This window comes from Mauremys mutica, chromosome 2 (assembly GCF_020497125.1).
Source record: "Mauremys mutica isolate MM-2020 ecotype Southern chromosome 2, ASM2049712v1, whole genome shotgun sequence".
NCBI classification, from domain to species: Eukaryota; Metazoa; Chordata; order Testudines; family Geoemydidae; genus Mauremys; species Mauremys mutica.
The window spans coordinates 170,584,758-170,603,257 of NC_059073.1; the positions used below are offsets into that span (position 1 = coordinate 170,584,758).

At 41.3% G+C, this 18,500-nt stretch overlaps 1 protein-coding gene across 1 annotated transcript in view; it reads right to left on the minus strand.

The window, feature by feature from the left end:
* TERT (telomerase reverse transcriptase) overlaps positions 1-18,500 on the minus strand; it is a 121,010-nt gene that overhangs the window by 54,590 nt on the left and 47,920 nt on the right. Inside the window, exons 8-9 of the mRNA XM_045003381.1 lie at positions 4,101-4,186; positions 1,551-1,664 (exon numbers count right to left, since the gene is read on the minus strand). Coding sequence (XP_044859316.1) covers positions 1,551-1,664; positions 4,101-4,186 — 200 coding nt within the window. The remainder of the gene's footprint in view (positions 1-1,550; positions 1,665-4,100; positions 4,187-18,500) is intronic.

The following is an 18,500-nucleotide window of genomic DNA, read 5'->3' on the forward strand; positions in this document are numbered from 1 at the left end:
GCTCTTCATTCCCACATTACCAGTTAAAGACACTAAGGGAAATTCCTGTACAAACCTTCATTATGGTGGCATTAAGGCTGCAGGCATATTGCAGTGGTTTGAATGGGTACCAATTTCCAAGAATGAGAACACTGATATTAAAAACAACAGTGTTAGAAACCCAGGGAAATTCAGAAATAAGATTAAATTTAGAGAAACCCCAAACTTTGGAAAGTATGGAAATTCAGTTGAGGCAGTCAAACTATCTTCACTCTGTCCCTACAGTGAGGCCCTCAGAAAATCAGAAACTCATATGATTTTACCTATCCACAATAAACAGTTTCATTTTATCAGTGACCACAAGAACTAAAATGCCTTAGTACTAATGGTATAGTAGTTGGGCCATTTTATGGATTTGGTTCTCCTTATAAATAGTAAACAAAAGAATTTTACAAATTCCTGATTAGACAAATAACATATTTAAGGAAATTAATTTGTAAGGGCTTGGTCCTGTGAGAAACCAAGAATACTTAACATGCAGCAAGGTCGGGGTCTAAGATTCCTTGGGGAGGCCAATTATTTAAGTGTCAGAGAAATACCTAGTATATCCCCTATATACTAGTCTCATATCCATAGATAAAGAAATTAGAGCTGTTACAGGAAAACAGCAAAAATTAGCTTGCTCCCAAATCATCTTAATTAGTATCTCAACCATGCATGAAAAATTATGAAACCAAATGTCTGGTGCTCATCTAGAATATTGTATATGCAAATAATGGAAAATGGCAGGGTGGAATCTCAGTGGACAGCACAGTGAAAGTAGTTTAGCTAGCTCTAAAGTAAACTGCCAGGCTTTCAAAAGACAGTTTCCTAGAAGTTTAGCTTTTATGGAACTTCCTACATTTCTGCAATTTTATATATTTAAACTCTAATGTTTTTGTAAGGTAAATTCCCAACCCATTTGTACCATATCATGAAGGCGTGATCAACCTTACTAGTGAAGAACCTGCTATAAACTGGCATGGTATTCGAGTACTCCAATAAAGATTTTAATTACTCTGAATTGGTGTGTTTGAACATCCTTACTGTGTTTTATTCGAATCTATAATTTTATGCAGCTTTTAGGGGAGACAGGTTAGAATTCCTTTTGTGAAAAACGCAAGACATTTTGGATAGAGTAACTATATTAAAGATGTGACACACTTTGGGATCTACTGATGAAAACTGCCATATAACAGCTAGGTATTTTTATTATTATTGGCCATTAGATTTCACAATTTCTTGAGAATTGATGATTTTCTCCCAAAACAATGGATCTTTGTTGCTTTGAAATGGGGCTAACACTTAAAGCAGCATCGTAGGTAAAACACTGGGAGAAGCTCAGAAAAATGAAATTTTTTGTATAGTTAAAAAAAAAGTTTAATTGGCATATCTTATTTTATAATGTACAGTATTTGTTATGCCACTACCGCAAAGATTTCTCAAATCTAACAGAAAGTCTGAAAAGAAATATGCAGTCATAGCACCATAGAAGTAATAAACCAAAGTATAAAAAAGAAAAATTACCCTACCCATCTCGCTGTATTCCACAGAATAATTTGTTTTCCATGTCTCCATAGCATAAACTGCAAAGCAGAGTTGATAAAATGGAGCCCTGTGGAATTCCACAACACTGTAAGTAGTACCTAGTAAATAAACAGAATGTAAATTAGAAGTGGCAACAGGAAACTTCAGTTAGCCATGAGAGGTTTATTTACAATTTTTATAACCATACAAAAAGGTAAGCAATATATCCAAGAAACACATATGCTTAATATTAGACACCTGGAAGACTTATACACTTATCTATTCCTTTAATGTTTAGTTGTGTTTCTTCTAAGAACACAGGCATACGAAGTTCCAAAGCTGACATCAGGAATTAGTTAGTTATTCTATAACCTTTTTCCTTTGCCTAATTATTACACATTTTGAATCACTGTTTATAACTGACCTCAAAGCACAATTGTCTTCTATTTTAATGTATTTTCAGATCCACACTTCACCTAGTGAAGCCACCTTCTATAGCCACAAAATTTATTTTTTCAGACGAATAAAATGTGACAATATAAATATGTAGAAGATATAGAGGATGATAGAAACCTTTATAACAACTACTGAGTAACTTCTGAACACTATCTAGACTCCTTGGAGCAACTGTTAACTAAAAAGTGAAAGGATTTGAAATCCACACTAACAAGTTACTGGTTATTTTAGGAAATGTAGGGATGTATGGAGAAGTAATTAATTTTCTTAAAACGTTTTTAATTGCTTAAATATATTTTATAATTATTATTCTCAATGCTTCTCTGAACAAATGCTGCATGTTCAATACTATATTTTAAAAAAGACAGTGATATCTTGGTTAATTAAAACAAATTTTAGAAAAGAAATTTTCATTCCAGTTTAGAAAGAAAACTCAATTCCAAACAAACTCTGTAAGTATTATAAAATTAAAATACATAAAATATTAAGCTCTTGCTAAAAAGTCTGAAAATTGTAATAGTACCTTTTTTTTAAAAGAAAATATATAACCAAACGTTGCAAATTTCAATTCCCACCACTAAAATCATGATGTATGTCCATACCAATGATAAATATAATTTTAAATGAGTTTAATAACTTCAATTATTTATTGAACAAATTCATGGCCATTCTGTATGAAAACATAAGACAACATTAAATTCATTGTCTTCAATCAACTTCTGTCTCACAGTATCACCCTGCATAGTTTCCTTAGGTCTTGTCTACACTACAGGGAAAAAAGTCAATCTAATTTGAGTTACATGAATAGCATAACTCAAGTTGAGGTAGCTTAGCTCTACTTACCAAGGGGTCCACACTACGCGATGTCGACAGAAGATGCTCTCCTGTCAACTCCCCTTACTCTTCTCAATCCGGAGGAGTACAGGAGTCGACAGGAGAGCGATGTCTGTCGATTTAGTGGGTCTTCACTAAACCTGCTAAATCGACCGCCGATGCATCAACCGCAGTGCATCAATCCCCCCGTAAGTGTAGATAAGCCCTTGGAAACTCCTTAAGACTCCACAAGTGAGAGGGTCAACATTTGTATCTGTGGAAACCATTTGAGAGAAATGTGTCAAATGGTGATTTTCTAGATTCCCCTCAGTGTAGCATTATCTTGCCAGGTCACATTTTCACCTTTGGACCATTGAAAGCCTTTCTATTATTTTGCCCAGAATAAATATCAATACCTACCCAGCCTAAAGATCCCATGATATCCCATTTATTCTTTGTAAAAACAGTCACAACATTAGCTTCCTTCTAGTCCTCTGGATCTTCCCATGTACTCCAAAATGTGTTAAATATCAGCATCAGTGGCGTATGGCAGCTACTCTTTAATCCCAACATAAACCCCCATTTTAACTCTGATCTTTAAACCAAAGACAAAGTAGTAGGTGGCTTGCAAGCACTTCCTTTGTGAACATGGTACACACTTGCTACCTAGTGACTACAAGTAAATTCTGAGAAATTCTGATAACAATGCGAAATCTACAGTATTACAGCATCTTTATACCTTTGCTATCTAGTTTTATAGTTACCAGTATTTTTAATAATTATTATATTTTCATTTTTCCCCTGATCTCACCCTTCTAAACAAGCCCAACTGAAAAAGAAGGAAAGTAATTTTTGCACATTAGAGAACTGAAATAAAATTAATAAAACTGTAATGATGTTGCCTTCTTCCTAGTAGCCACTGTGAATCTCCAAAACCTTATAAAGCTTTTCTGATCTTTTTCCTTTGCAATTTATTCACTTATTTTTAACTGTAAGTGATTTCTGACTTACAGGAAACAGCAAGATGTTTTAAAAATGTGTATATTTTCAATTGAAAGAAACAGAATTTATTATGTGAATAAAAAGATTCCACTGCAAGACAATTCATGCTTTTATAGATTCTAACCTAAATTAAATGACAACTGCATTTCAAAGTAAGGTCAAGTACCATATCCCATCTAATGAAAGTTAGTTAAGAAGGTTATATCCTTAGTGCCAATTGAAAGATTTTCGGTTGACAGAGCAGAATGGCAGAGATTGATGTTATTTTTCATAAACTCATTTACCTGCCCTCAATCTCCAAGATGTTGTTATGGATCATTTGCAGAAAAAAAGCAAACAGGCTGGAGCTTGTTTCGTTTAAAGAAAGGCTCTAAAAAATGTAAAAAAGGAAAAAAGATATTATCCTAATTAATTAGGAAGAACAAGTTGAAAAGATGCATTTTTGACTTTAAATTGAGACTCATAATATGCTTAAAGTATCAAAAACTCAATAAACCAAAAATTTAGATTCTATATTTAAAAATGCAGTACACACAAACACATTTGGAAACAGATCAGAATTCACAATTTGTGCAACACTTGCATTTTTAGCAAATAGGCAATTTTCTTAAAATGGTGAGAGGTGGTAAGAAAGCCAGGTAAAAACATCTAACTGTGATTTTAAAATGCATACAGTGACTTATTACAATAAAATGTGATATATAACATCCTCGTAACTTCACTGTTTTACACATGATCATTTATAATATTCTATAGCATACTACCAGAATCTGTCATGCTCTTCACGTTCTGCATCTGGGTCTGTCTGCATGTGGATTTTTTTGTCTTCCAGGAATGCAGCAAAGGGGTGAGCTGATGTTTGCCTGATACTTATGGGCAGTCCTTTTCTTTTAATAATATAAACAAAACCTTTGTATAGTGATAGCAACAAGTCACACCACACCAACCCAAAACTTCAAAATTATGCAAACTGAAAGCTAAGGGAAAAGCATCCTGAATACACTGACAGTTTCACATAGTCCAGAACACCCCAACACCCCATGAGGCTTTCACTTCTATCTATCAAATACAAAAAAGGAATACTGAGAGCATTCCTTAACAGGGGGACCTCAGCAGCATTAAGATAAAATAACTTCCTAAATGCATGGATTGTGTAACAATCAGATGCACTGATCTTTTGATACAAAAGTATACAAGATCACAGTTAACTTTTTGCACGATGATACAAGTCTAATGAAGCTGGGAATACATATGGCTTCTTGGTATGTATAAGATACTCCATTCCTTAAGAAGTTCTGCACCACTGCACAATGTGCAAAATTAACATTGTGCACACAGAATTTCCTTTCCCCCACAGAAATGGGCTACAGTGCTGCTGGCCACCACTAGGGGCCACTGGACCCAGCAGAGCCCAGCTCGCACATAGAAGACACTGATGGGGGAGGGAACTAAGTGGGTTCCTGACAGCTGCAGTTCCCAGCATGCCCTGAGGGAAGGAGAGGGTGGTGCACAGGAAACACCATGCAAGCTTGGGATCAAGCATCAGTCTGTTTCTCCCTCTGGATCCCTGGGCTTGGAGCGGGGGGCGGTGTCTGGGCTGGAAGGGCCACAACTGGGGTCTGGGAGGGAGGAGGTGCAGGTATTTGGGTAAGGGGGGCCCTGTGGCTGGGCTGGGGATGTGGGTATCTGACCAAGGGAGGGCCCCGCAGCTGGGCTCGGGGGCAGGGGGGAAAGCAGGGGTGCAAGTATCTGGGCCAGGGGGTCCCACAGCTGGGCTCTAGAGGGAGGAAGGGGGCAGAGAAACAGGAACTGGGTTGTCATAGGGGTTTCTTTAACTCTCTACTCCTGGGGGAATTTGTGTGTGTGTCAGTATTTTTACAGACTTAATTGTTGACAGGTATTTTTAAATAAATTACCAAAATAACTGAAACTGGCGTGATTATGTGGTGTTATTTTATTTTAAAATATTGTGTGCAGAATTTTTAGGCGCAGAATGCCTCCAGGAATAATAAGAGATGGAAGCAAAAGCCTGATGAGGTGTGTTGTTAGCAAAGTACAAATGACAAAGAATGCCAGTGACTTTTTCCTTAACGTCTGATTTTCATGCTTTTAAGGTTTTTGGTTGGCAGGGTAGAACTTGATGCAACATTAAATGTCACAAATGAAATTTTTATTTGTATTAATTTACTAATTATTTTTATACACTATTGGTGTACCTTGGTAGATAGCTCCCCAAGGTTAGGGAGGAGACGGGGGAGTTTGAAAGCAGAAGAGGAGTCCCTGGGAACAAGGAGGGCTGGGAGTGGAGTGTGGAGGATTGGGACTAAAAGGAAGCTGGGGAGAACAGAGGTGGGAAGAACGGAGAAGGATGCACGGGGCTAAAGAGCTGAGGGCAGGAGAGGGAAAGGATTGGGCATCTGGTACAACTGCGGATTGGGAAGCTGGAAAGAGGAAGAGAACTATGGTGTCAAGGAGTGGAGGGGAAAGAGTCTCTCTCTGTTTGTCTCTATTGTGTGTGCCAGAAGTTGTAAATATTGCAGCTGCTGAATTCTACACAGACAATAGTTCATCATGTAAACCCCTACACGTAGCACTATGTTGACATGGGTTGCTTCCTAAGCAAAATGAAATAATCATACCTTTAATGCCACACTTTCAAAGAACATTATTCTTAAAAAGAGAAGAACATAAAATTGGTATTTTTGTAAACTATAGATATATAGTAATCTACATCAGAGGTTTACTGTAGAATTTCCATGTATATAAAAGTGATACATTAGGGATCCAACATCAAAAAACAACCATGTTTAATTCCAAAATATTTTAAATACATCACATCCCTAAAAATTCCAGTTGCACAGAAAATTAAGTCCCTGAACACTCTATTTTGTATGTTTTTTCTGGCATAAAATATTTAGCATATTTCCAATCTTTTCCCGTTATTCTCTGGTATACAACCTGAACTATGGCTTTGCTATCACTCTACCATAATTCTGTGGTTTAATTTATGCAACAGGTAACCAGAGCAGAGGATGACCACCTATACATTTATAAGTCTGAAGGGGGAAAAAATACTTCCCTCCATCACAAAAAATCGCTTTATGTTATCCTTGTGCATGGCAGCCAATTATGAGTTCCATGTTCTATTTGATAGTGATACAATTTTGATAAACAAAGATCAATGGAAGGAGTTGCACAAGACTACATAAAAGAAGAATATGACTCTCTATTTACCTTATAATTTCAAATTATGCTGGAAAGGAACTTTTCAGCTAGTTTCAACCTGTCTTCTAAACTTGCAGGCATAAATCTAAATCAGGTAATTCAGTAACTAGTGGTCTGTAATGTAAGTTTAGAGGCTGCAGCACAAAGTTTGGTTTAGAACAGTCAAGTGTATAGTGTAATTGGTTAAAAACAGTTTTGAATTCATTTAAGGGTGAAAAATATTTAAACTTCGAACAAACTAATATCATAGTTTGGAAAAAACAAAATCAATGAAAAAGTAAAATTAGTTTTTCATTTCTCATAACAAACACATCTCAGGTCTGGCCATCTAAAGATAGGCTATCACACTTGTTTCCACTGATCAAGAGGTAGGTTCCAAGAATTCCTCTTGAAGATGTTTATTCTTTGTTCTGTCAGTTCCCTCTACTGGAACATGGATGGTACAGGCAGAGCGAGCCCTGAAAAAGTTTTGTTCATCAGGGATTTAAACCATTTGCCGAGAGGGCAGGAAGTGTCACGCTGTGTGGAGTGGCTCACGACTGAGAGTGCCAACCTCAGGGCAGACTGTCAAAAAGCAGGGCAGAAACTCTAAATTGGCAGTATATTCTGTAATTAGATTTCACCAACCCAGTAACAAGTGTGAACTCCTAAAGCACTATAACAGTCTTACCGTGGAGTCACAGACAGTCCCCTTGTGTATTACAGTCTATCTTGACACCCAGGCAAGCTGGCCTATGTGATAGATGGTCACTTTACACCAAAAATCACAACAATATCCAGATTACTCCCAGTGTCAAAGGACCAGTCACTTACCGCAGGTCAATTGTACACAGCTCTCAAACCAAAGACAACACCTGTAGTCAATCCTGTAATAAGCTACTTAAAGATTTATTAACTAAGAAAAGAAATGAGAGTTATTTACAAGGTTAAAACAGGAAACACACACACACACACACACACACACACACACAAATGAGTTACAGTCTAAGACTGTGGTCGCCAGACGAAGGACCACTGCGGCGGTGGAGCACCCGCCGAAATGCCGACGAATTTTGGCGGCATTTCAGTGGCAACGCCTCTCGATGACGTCGCTTGCTGTTGACAAGCGGCATCATCGAGAGGCGTCCCCGCCGAAATTCGGGAGCGATGCCTCTCGATGACGTCACTTGTCGACGGCAAGCGGCGTCATCGAGAGGCGTCCCTGCCGAAATTTGGGAACGACGCCTCTCAATGACATCACTTGTTGACGGCAAGCAGCGTCAGCAAGAGGCGCCCCCGCCGATATGCCGGTCCTCTCCCGGGGGCCAGGATGCAGGTGCATTAAGATGCACCGTGTTGGGGACTCCTGGTCTAAGATTTAAGAAGATAATATGGAGCTGCTTATTATAGAAGCTCCAATGTCCTTCAGGGCTGACCCATGCCAAGCAGCAAGGGATCTCTTGCTTATGTTTAGGGATCTTTGCCCTTCAGAATCCAGATAGCATAAAAATCTCAGTATCTCCTTGTCAGGGATTTTTATTGCTTTCACCCCAAATTCCAAGCCAATGGGATAAGTTCACGTGCAGGTCTCCCTGGAGGGAGTGAGGAATGCAATCAATGTCTTTGTCATTTGATGGAACACAATGCCTCATTTACCTTCAGTGAGGCATCTTGTCTGCAGGACAAATACTTTACTTCAATGCTTCTTTTCCTGATTGGTGAGTTACACAATTACAGAGGTTTACAATGCAAACACTCAATATAACTTTATACCAGGGACTACGCATATTATAAGTAGGATTAATAAATGCAGCATCCTACAAGTATTCCATAAAGTCTAAACATTGAACATATTCCTATAAACACTAATATCTATTTTAACTATACTAACCCATAAGTATGCCAAACTGGTTTCCAGCTACGCATTTGTCAGTGTTCATTGAGGCCTGGGGCCCTGGCATGAGCTGACACCTGCTCTACCAGCATCACAAAAAGGATTTGTGTTCAGTGTATATCCCAAAGTGCCAGGATGCTGTCATGTTGTCTGAGTTTTTGTGAATTCCACAGATCCTAAGATAGCATATCCTGAAAGTGAGCTTTCCAGTCGAACATGCATGAGTCTTTTGTGACCAGTGCAATTGGAGTTGGATGGCTGAATAATATTCCTGCTAATTCATTCTCTGTAGGCTTCCACCAAGAGAGTTTTTGCAACACCTCTGATGGGATAGTCATATGCCTCTGCTCTGTCCTTGTTTGGGATGTGCACTTGTGCCAGCTAATGTTGTAAGGGTCTCTGGTAAAGCCTTGCATGGAGTATCAAATGTAGAGATCATGATCATGCACCTGACAAATCTGAGGGTGAAACTTGTTTTTTTGGCATAGCTGATGCTAAAGGATCTGTACAGCTTATAGTATCTGAAGAAATCACTCTTCTGGGAGGAAAACTCTTCCTATGGTCAATATTCTCTTTTGACACAGGACCAGGTATGATTTTTCCAGCTGCTATCCAATCCTAGCACATGAAACCAGTGACAAATTAGAGCTATTGAGTGAAGGAGCTCCTGACATGGACTGGCCTTGAGGAACCTGTCGTCCAAGCAGGCAAACACAGAGCACCCCTTGTTTTCTCAGATGTGCTGATGTTACTGCCAGACACTGTGAACATTCTAAGCACAATTGACAGGCCAAAGAGGATAAATGTGTATTGAAAGTGTTTGTTCTCAATGTAGAAACACACGTATTTTTTGCAGATAATGCCTATCTGGAAGTAAGAAACTTTGAGATCGAGAGATGAAGACCCATCTTCTTGGGACAGGGAGGGGATGGTTATATCTACAAAGAGCATTCTGAACTTACAGGATCTTTACATACTTGTTCTGTCTTCTCATGTATAGGACTGGGTAGAGGCAGTTTCCTTTCTTGTGGCTCACAAAGTATTGAGTAGAAGCTCTTCCTCAGAAACTTCCGAGGAACCTCCTCTCTTGTTCCCTTGGATTGGAGGCAGCTGACAACTCTTCAAGAAGAGGTCTCATGAAAAGGATCCTGGAAAAGGATTGGAAAAGGCGAGGTTAGGAGAGGTTCAGGTGATGAATTCAATGGAGTAACTCTGACATACCCAGTGATACAATGTGATCTCATACAAGGCTTTGCAGATGACCCCTAAACACACACACAATAAAGAGGCTGTAGAGAAAGGGTATAGTGTGCAGTCTGCTGATATGTGGCTCTCAATCATAATGTCAAACCTGCAAGTTAGAGGCAAATGCAGCAATGTGGGTGGAGCCAATGCAGTGGGTCTTCTGCTTCCTTGCTATTTCAGAGAATAAACTAGGTGAGATGCTAGCCATGGCTTTCTTTAAGGTGCAAAGGCACATCTGGTTGACAAAGCTAGTCTGTATTATCTGAAGGAAGTGTACAATGGTGAGTCCTTGAGAAGGCTGAGCTGAGCCAAAAGGACCTTATGGTAGCTCCTCAGAGTCTCTCACTGAAAATGTCTTTTCCATCAAAAGGCAAATCCTCTATTAGGCCATGCACCTCAGGAGTACGGCCTCATGTTCTCAACCAGAAGTGTCTCTTCACAGGAGATTCCAGCAGGCAGAAGTGTCATAAGCTGGCTGAAGTCCATAAAGGGTCAGAGTCTGCAATCTTTCCTTCTGAAGTTAGATCTTTCACCAGCTATTTCTTTTCCCTCAGGGACCAAATCCAAGATGGGCAATGTAGCTTCCCACAGGCCATATTGGTAATGTGCTAGCTTTCCTTGATAATATGCAGACCCAGAGAAACATGCCATAATGCTGACACGGTTCAGTCTGCATCTTCTCTCAGTCACAGAAGAGGAGTGAGATTTCTCAACAGCTGCTGCAACCATCAGGAACTTAGCATTGGAGTGGTAAGGAAAGAAGGAAAAGTCTTGAGTAGGAACCAGATACAGCCTATTGTATCTACTGAAGGCTGCTGCTGATGACGATGAGAGTGTAAAGCCAGACATTTCCAGCTGATTCAAATAGACACAGTAAGCAGGTAGGAAATTTTAACCTAAAGTTTTTGGCCGAAAGATGTGAAATAAAGGACCAAGTTTTCAGATGGCGCCTCAGCAGTGTACAGCTGAGTCTATTCACCATCCTGTTCAGCTGTTCTTGAAGCGAGTGGAATTCACCTGGTGGGGATGTAATGTTCTCATCTGGTGATGTTCCACTAGTCAGAATGTAATCTGCAGGGATATCATCATCATCATTCATGTAAACATCTCCATGGTATCCAGGTTTGTAGGCCTCTGGTTATCTGGAGCTGCAAGTAGCAGTAGCAAAACTGGTGCCAGAGCCAACAGGATCTAGGCAAGACCACTGATTGCTCAGGCGGTAGCACAGGCTGAGGTGGTGCTGGCAGGGCCAGGTTTGGTGCCAGCAGGGTTGGACATTGTGACAAAGGCGCCAGGAGCTGAGAGGGAAGAGTAGTGAATGTGACCAAGCATGGTAAGCATACTGAGGCCAATGATGGTGGGCGTGATGGTCTCAACTGAGCCAGATCAACGAGGCTTTTACCATGTCCTGTAGTGCAGGCTACAATATATTTTGCTTGGGCCAGTGTAGAAAGTCCCCTTAATCATCTGGGACTGAAGGGGTGTTTGGTGAAATGAGGTGATAGACTGTGGAGGAGGCTGGAAAGGTTCTTTTCCCTGGCTTTTCAGAGATCAAACAGCCTGCAAATTGAAAGTAAAGTCAAATGCTGATAGTGGAGTCTCAGGGGTTTGATGCAATAGATGATCCTTTGCTCTCAGCAATGCCCCGTGCACATATAGAATATGCATTGGTGAACATGGGGTCTTTTGTGGTGCCACTGGCGCTTGGAGGGTTGAGTTGTTTCTTTGTTCAAGCTTCCCTAGGATTAGTTGGGGTCTCTTTATCCAAATTGTCTCATTTAAATCAGATCTTGTTTCTTCTCTGGCATCTTGAAAGGAAGAACATAGCTATGGCAGCAGAGTGCCTGGTACCAAAAAGGATTGAGCTGCTGATATAGCCATGTCCCCTTCAGTCCAGCGAACTCAGAGCACCTGTGCACATTTTGACATTGGTGACAACTCTCAGTGCCAAGGACAATTCCCAAACTTAAGAAGGTGCTGATTTGAAGATCCAGTGTCCAAGCCCTTTCTAGATGTTGGTGCCAAAGACAGTAACAACTTGGAATTCAGCAGGTGAGGTTTTGCCCACTTAGTGGAGGAGGGCTTGGTGCTGACATGGGTCTGTGAGGGCCCACATTATCAGCCTGGTTAACTGTTGCAAAGGCTGTAGGTTTTAGCACGTCCCCAGTCAGGTGCTTTTTCAATTTAATTTGCTGTTACCAGTGTGTTCTAGACAGGCCTTACAGACTGAGTTCTGTAATAGGCTGCAGTCCTCACTCAAAAATACTAAACAGTGCACATGAATGTCCAATTTCAGGTCTGTAGAACAGCAGGTGGTCCAGAAGGGAGCCCTCTTTTTTCTCAGAGGGAAAGGGCGGACACTGACTAAACTAAACTAACCACTAGCGAGGTTCATAACACTCTTTACTACGGAAGAAGAAACTGAAACAGGTGGGGGCCACAATCCTTTATATACACTTAGGTGTTGATCTTAATCATCATTAGGGGAGCTTATGCAATCCTAACTAACATGGCTTTCGTAGAGGCTCTCTGACTCAACACAAGGGGGTGCCATATCCTACAAATGGGAATGCACAAAGACCCTCCAAGGCCTACCGATTTTACTTTTGGACTCAATTCAGTACTTCTTAAATAAAATGGATTCACTGAGTAGAACTGAAAGCAAAATTAACTACTCCAACACCTAAATGCTGTGTCAGATGATACCAGTTTATCTATCTTGTAAAGAAGCAAATCAAAGATCAAGTTGCAACTCAGTATATTTCATCAGAAGAGGCCCTATACTTCCCCCCAACCTCTGGATGTTGTTGTAGCCTTGGTAGAGCAAGTGACTCAGATCAGCTAAATCACAAGCTCCCTAACAGCCTGGAATATGGCAAGTTTTATTCATCTGAAAGTAAGCATCTTGGCTGCCTTGAAACCCTGTATGCCTCCCCCCCCCCACCCTCTCTCTCTCTCTCTCTCTCACACACACACACACACACACACACACACACACCCCTTCCCCACTATTTTGCTCTGTGAGAACAGAATTATAGATAGTTGCTCTCATCACAGCCAACATATGCAATTTCCTTTTTAGACCATATCTGGACTTAGACCTAAATAAAAGCAATGTAGTTGACTGGTTCCAGTGAAAGTCTATTGCCTTTAGGTATGAAGTGCAGAACTGGCCTGAGGACTATCTTTTCAGGAAAAAGCTGTATGAGTGGTACTTTAATGAAAGAGCTTCCAGCTAATTGACTCCCTCGGTAATTTAATTACCAGAAGAGAGACTGAAGGTTACAAAATAGAGATACTTCTGACAAGGATTAAAATCAAACTTTCATGAGCGCTTCCTACAGAACGTCAAAGGCACCACTGTTTTAATGGCTGTGTGATGACACATGGCTGCTCCAGAACACTGGCTTGAAGGAAGGCTTAATAATGGTTTTAAGGAAATGAGAGATATGAGCATTTAATAAAATAGAATGAGGTTTGTAACAAGATCAAAAAACTTGAACTTTTAAGAAACTAATTTTCTAACCTTTTTAATACCTCCCAAGATATATTCCAAAGTGTCCATTAAGTGGAGAATCAACTATCTGAAGCATGACATGAAATCTTTCCTAGGCGTTAGCAGAAATACCACAATTTCCCAGGAATAAGGCATGCTTTAGGAGATTCAACCGTTCTGGTTCTAGGTGCACAGCTTCAACCAATGGAAATCATGGACCTTAGAGGAAGAGGTCCTTGAAATTGAAGACAATCCATAGTTAGTCCATTGGCACATGTATTAGCCTGCATAATCAGGGTCACTAATGCTAGTGATGGATACATGATCCTTGCACACTTTTCTGTTTCTCAGCAGGAATAAGGAAAAAAGCATGCAGGGGAATGAGAGTCAAACTATCGTCCATATATGCACACGTGGATATCATGATGGGAAGAGGAGCTTACTTACCTGTAACTGGAGGTTCTTTGAGATGTGCGGTCCCTATCTGTATTCCACTGTGGATTATGCATGCACACTATGCATCCGGATTCTGAGAATTTTAGAGTAATGTCCGATGGTCCACATATGCGCCCTGGCTCACCTTATGCCTCTCTCTGAGGGGATAAAGGGCAGAGCAGACTAACCACCACTCCAGTTTCTTTTCTGGCATGAATTAGATATGATCCAAAGCAGAGGGGAAGGAGGATGGGTAGTGGATACAGATAGAGGCCACACATCTCGAAAATTCTACAGTTACAGGTAAGTAACCTCCTCCCCTTGAGTGACGGTCCCTATTGTATTCCACTGTGGGTGACTGACAAGCAGTACCTAAGTAGGAGGAGGATGCAAGGAAGTAGACAGTAGGGCTGAATGGAGTACCACCGTCCCAAAGGAGACAATCAGCAGAAGAGTCCTGCACCAGGGCATAATGTCTTGTAAATGTGTGAACAGAGCCCCACGTGACTGCTTTATGGATGTCCAATAGAGGTGCCTCCTGAAGAGATGCCATAATTGTTGCTCATGCTGTGGTGGAATGAGCTCTTACCCCATGGGCAGAGGGGAAGGTTTGATAGCGAATGGAGTAGAACACAGGGAGAGAGCCAATCGGAGAGTCTTTGGGTGAAGATCATGTGCTCTCTGACTCTTTCTGCTACAGCAACAAACAGTCTCAGGGATTTCCTGTTTGCTTTTGTTCCGTGCAGGTAAAAGACGAAGGCCCATCAAACACTAAAGGAGTGGCGTCTTTGTTCATCTGCAGAAGCATGCAGTTTTGGGAAGAACAGAGGTAAATGAACTGATTGGTTACAGTGAAATTCTGAAACTACTTGGGGGTGAATTTGGGGTGCAGACGCAAAGAAACCTTATCCTTACGGAATACAGTGTATGGAGAATCTGCCACCATCACTCCAACTTTGCCAGCCCTTCTAGCTGAGGTGACTGCTACAATGAAAGTGACCTTCATGAAAAGGAGAAATATGGAGCAAGAAGCAAAAGGTGTGTGGGAGGGGCTTCTGAGTACTGAAAGAACAAGGTTTATGTTCCACTGGGGAGTAGGCTTCAGAATAGATGGGAAGGTTTTTATTAGGCCTTTCCAGAATCTATTGGTCAATGGATGTGTGAAGACCGAGTAGCTCTGAGGTGGATGGTATGCAGTGATCACTGCCAAGTGGACTCCCAATGAGTTGATGTACAAACCTGATGTATTCAAAGATAGATATAGTCCAAGATGAGACGAATATCTGTAGTTTCTGGGAGAAGGCCTCTTTGATGTGCCAAGAAGAAAAGTGCTTCCCTTTAGCTAGGTAACATCTTCTAGAGTCCTTTCTACTATTAAAGAGGATGCCTTGTATGGCTGTGGAGCATGAATGTTCTAAGGATGGTATTTGTTGGGAATCATTAGGAAAGGGATAGATAATAAGACAGAAAATATCATATTGCCTCTATATAAATTCATGGTACGCCCACGTCATGAATAGTCCATGCAGATCTGGTCACCCCATCTAGAAAAAAATATATACTGGAATTGGAAAAGGTACACAGAGAAGGACAACAAAAATTATTAGGGGCATGGAACAGTGTCGATATGAGGGGAGATTAATAAGACTGGGACTTGTCAGCTTGGAAAAGAGACAACTAAGTGGGGGATATGATAAAGGTCTATAAAATCATGACTGGTGTGGAGAAAGTAAATAAAGTATTATTTACTCCTTCTCATAACACAAGAACTAGGGGTCACCAAATGAAATTAATAGGCAGCAGGTTTAAAACAAACAAAAGGAAGAATTTCTTCATACAACGCACAGTCAACCTGTGGAACTCTTTGCCAGAGGATGTTATAAAGGCCAAGGGTTCAAAAAAGAACTAGTACGTTCATGGAGAATAGATCCCTCAATGGCCACTAGCCCGGATGGGCAGGGCATGGTGTCCCTAGCCACTGTTTGCCAGAAGCTGGGAATGGGCAACAGGAGATGGGTCACTTGATGATTGACTGTTCTGTTCATTCCCTCTGAAGCACCTGGTATTGGCCACTGTCTGAAGACAGGATAATGGGTTAAATGGACCTTTGGTCTGACCCCATATGGCCGTTCTTATGTACCATGCCCTGAGGTGGAGTGAATGTGGATCTTGCTGTTCCACTGGGTCAGGAGCTTTCCAAATGGAGAAATGTTGGGAGAATGATTGGTGGTTGGGATGCCATCCACAGGAGGTTTGGAGACCAGAACTGTCTAGGCCAGTATGACCCATTCTCTGTCTTGCTGTATTTTGCATAGAACTCATGGCAGGAGCAGTAGTGGAGAGAAGGTATAATTTAGGTGATCCAACCAAATAAAAAGCAGTGTTGCCCTGGGAGTGGCAACCTAGGTCTTCTCTGGAGAACTATGTGGTGCATTTCCTGTTAGCTTGAGAGGTAAACAGATCCCTGGTTGGAGTTCCCCATTGTGCAAAAATATTTCACAGCACTGAGTCATGGAGCTCCCACTCATGATCAACTGCAAAACGTCTACTGAGGGAGTCTGCAAGCACATTTTGCTTCTCTGGAAGGTAGTTCTAGAGGCTGCGGATACACCAATTCCAGAGGCTGGCTGCTTCTGCACAAAGGGAGGCCAATCTAATTTCTCTCTGCTTACTGATGTAGAAAACAGTCTGACATAAGAACATGGTGAGCATGGATGAATGGAAGAAAGCACTTGCAGGCCTTCCAGACTGCTCGCAACTCCAGGATATTGATGTGCATCCTGGACTCTTGAGACATCCAGGTACCTTGTGCCATGTGGCTGTTCATGTGGGCTCTCCAACCTAATAGGAATGCATTTGTAATAATGGTCCCTGTTCAGAGAGGAAGGGAGAAAGGGGATGCCCATGCATACCTGATGAGGATTTGTCCACCATAGCAGAGAAGACCATGACATTCATGGAATGGTGGTTTGGAGAGTATACTGACTGCAGCCATGTTTGAAGGCAATGAAGGCAGAGTGACATAAGTACATGAGGCCATCTGACCTAGGAGAAACGGACATGACTTAACCAGCACTCAAGGACTGTTTATGAAGTAAGCTATGATATTATTCAGTAACTGGAATCTGTCCTGGGGCAGGTACACTCTTGCAGCGATAGAATTCAAGGTTGCCCTGATGAAGTACAGAGATTGTAGGGGTGAAAACAGATTTATCAGTGTTTATGGTGGCACCTAGTGAAGAAAGGAGATGTAGCATCATGAAAGTTAACACATAGGCTTCCTAGCAGGACTTGGTGACAAGGAGCTAATCGTTGAGGTAGGGGAAGACAATGAGATGATCACATCTGACATGGGCTGCTGCTACAGAGAATATCTTGGAAAAGATTCTAGGGGCAGTCACTATTCTAAAGGGGAGTTTTCTGTACTGAAAATGATTAGAGCCCACCATGAATCTAAGGAAGTCTCTCTGGGTAGGATGAATGTGTATGTGAAAGTAGGAATCATTCACATCAAGAGCCGTGAACCACATGCCCTTTTCTAAAGGTAGGATTATAGCTGCCAACATGACCATGCAAAATGTGAGTCTGCAAACGAAGCAGTTAAGATGACAGAGGTCAATGATTGGTCTTCAACTGCCCTTTTTGGGTACCAGGAAGTACGTTGAGTAAAACCCACTTTGTTGGTATTGAGAAGAGACGTGTTCTATTGCTCCTTGCTGCAATAAGGGAGTTCACCTATTGTTTGAAAATACTCTTGTGAGAATGGTCCTGAAGGGGCGGAGGGATGGTGAGGGGGATTTTGGAGGAGGCAGGGATGCAAACACTATTGTGTGGCCAGAGTGGATGACATTCAGCACCCACTTGTCTGTTGCTATCGGACTCCAAGTGTTGAAAAAGAGTGCTAGATGACCCTCAAATGGAGTATGAGGGTCAGGAATTTTTGGGCTCAAATGTTTTGTGGCGCTCGAGCTCCCATCGAAAATAATGTCAAGTGGGTGACTGAAATTGAGATGTAGGATCCTGTTGCAGATGGTGCAGTGAAGCGGGATTTTTGAACCATCGGTCTCTTCCATGGTAGTTCATAGGGCCTCTGATGGAAAAACTGCTAAGTCATATATCTGAACAACGGGTGGTGAAACTTCCTCTTAGGGCAGCAGTGTATATCCCCAGTGAGCAGAGGGTAGTCCTGGAGTCCTTCAGAGTATGGAGGGACTCGTCCATCTTCTGGTTGAAGAGCTGCAATTCATCAAAGAGGAGGTATTTGATGGCATTCTGGCCTCTTTTAGGGAATCCTGACACATGGAGCCATGATTCCCTGTGCATGACAAAGGCAGTAGCCATAGATCTAGAAGAGCTATCAGCAGCATCGACTGCAGATTGGAGTGCAGTTTTGGCTATCAATTTGCCTAC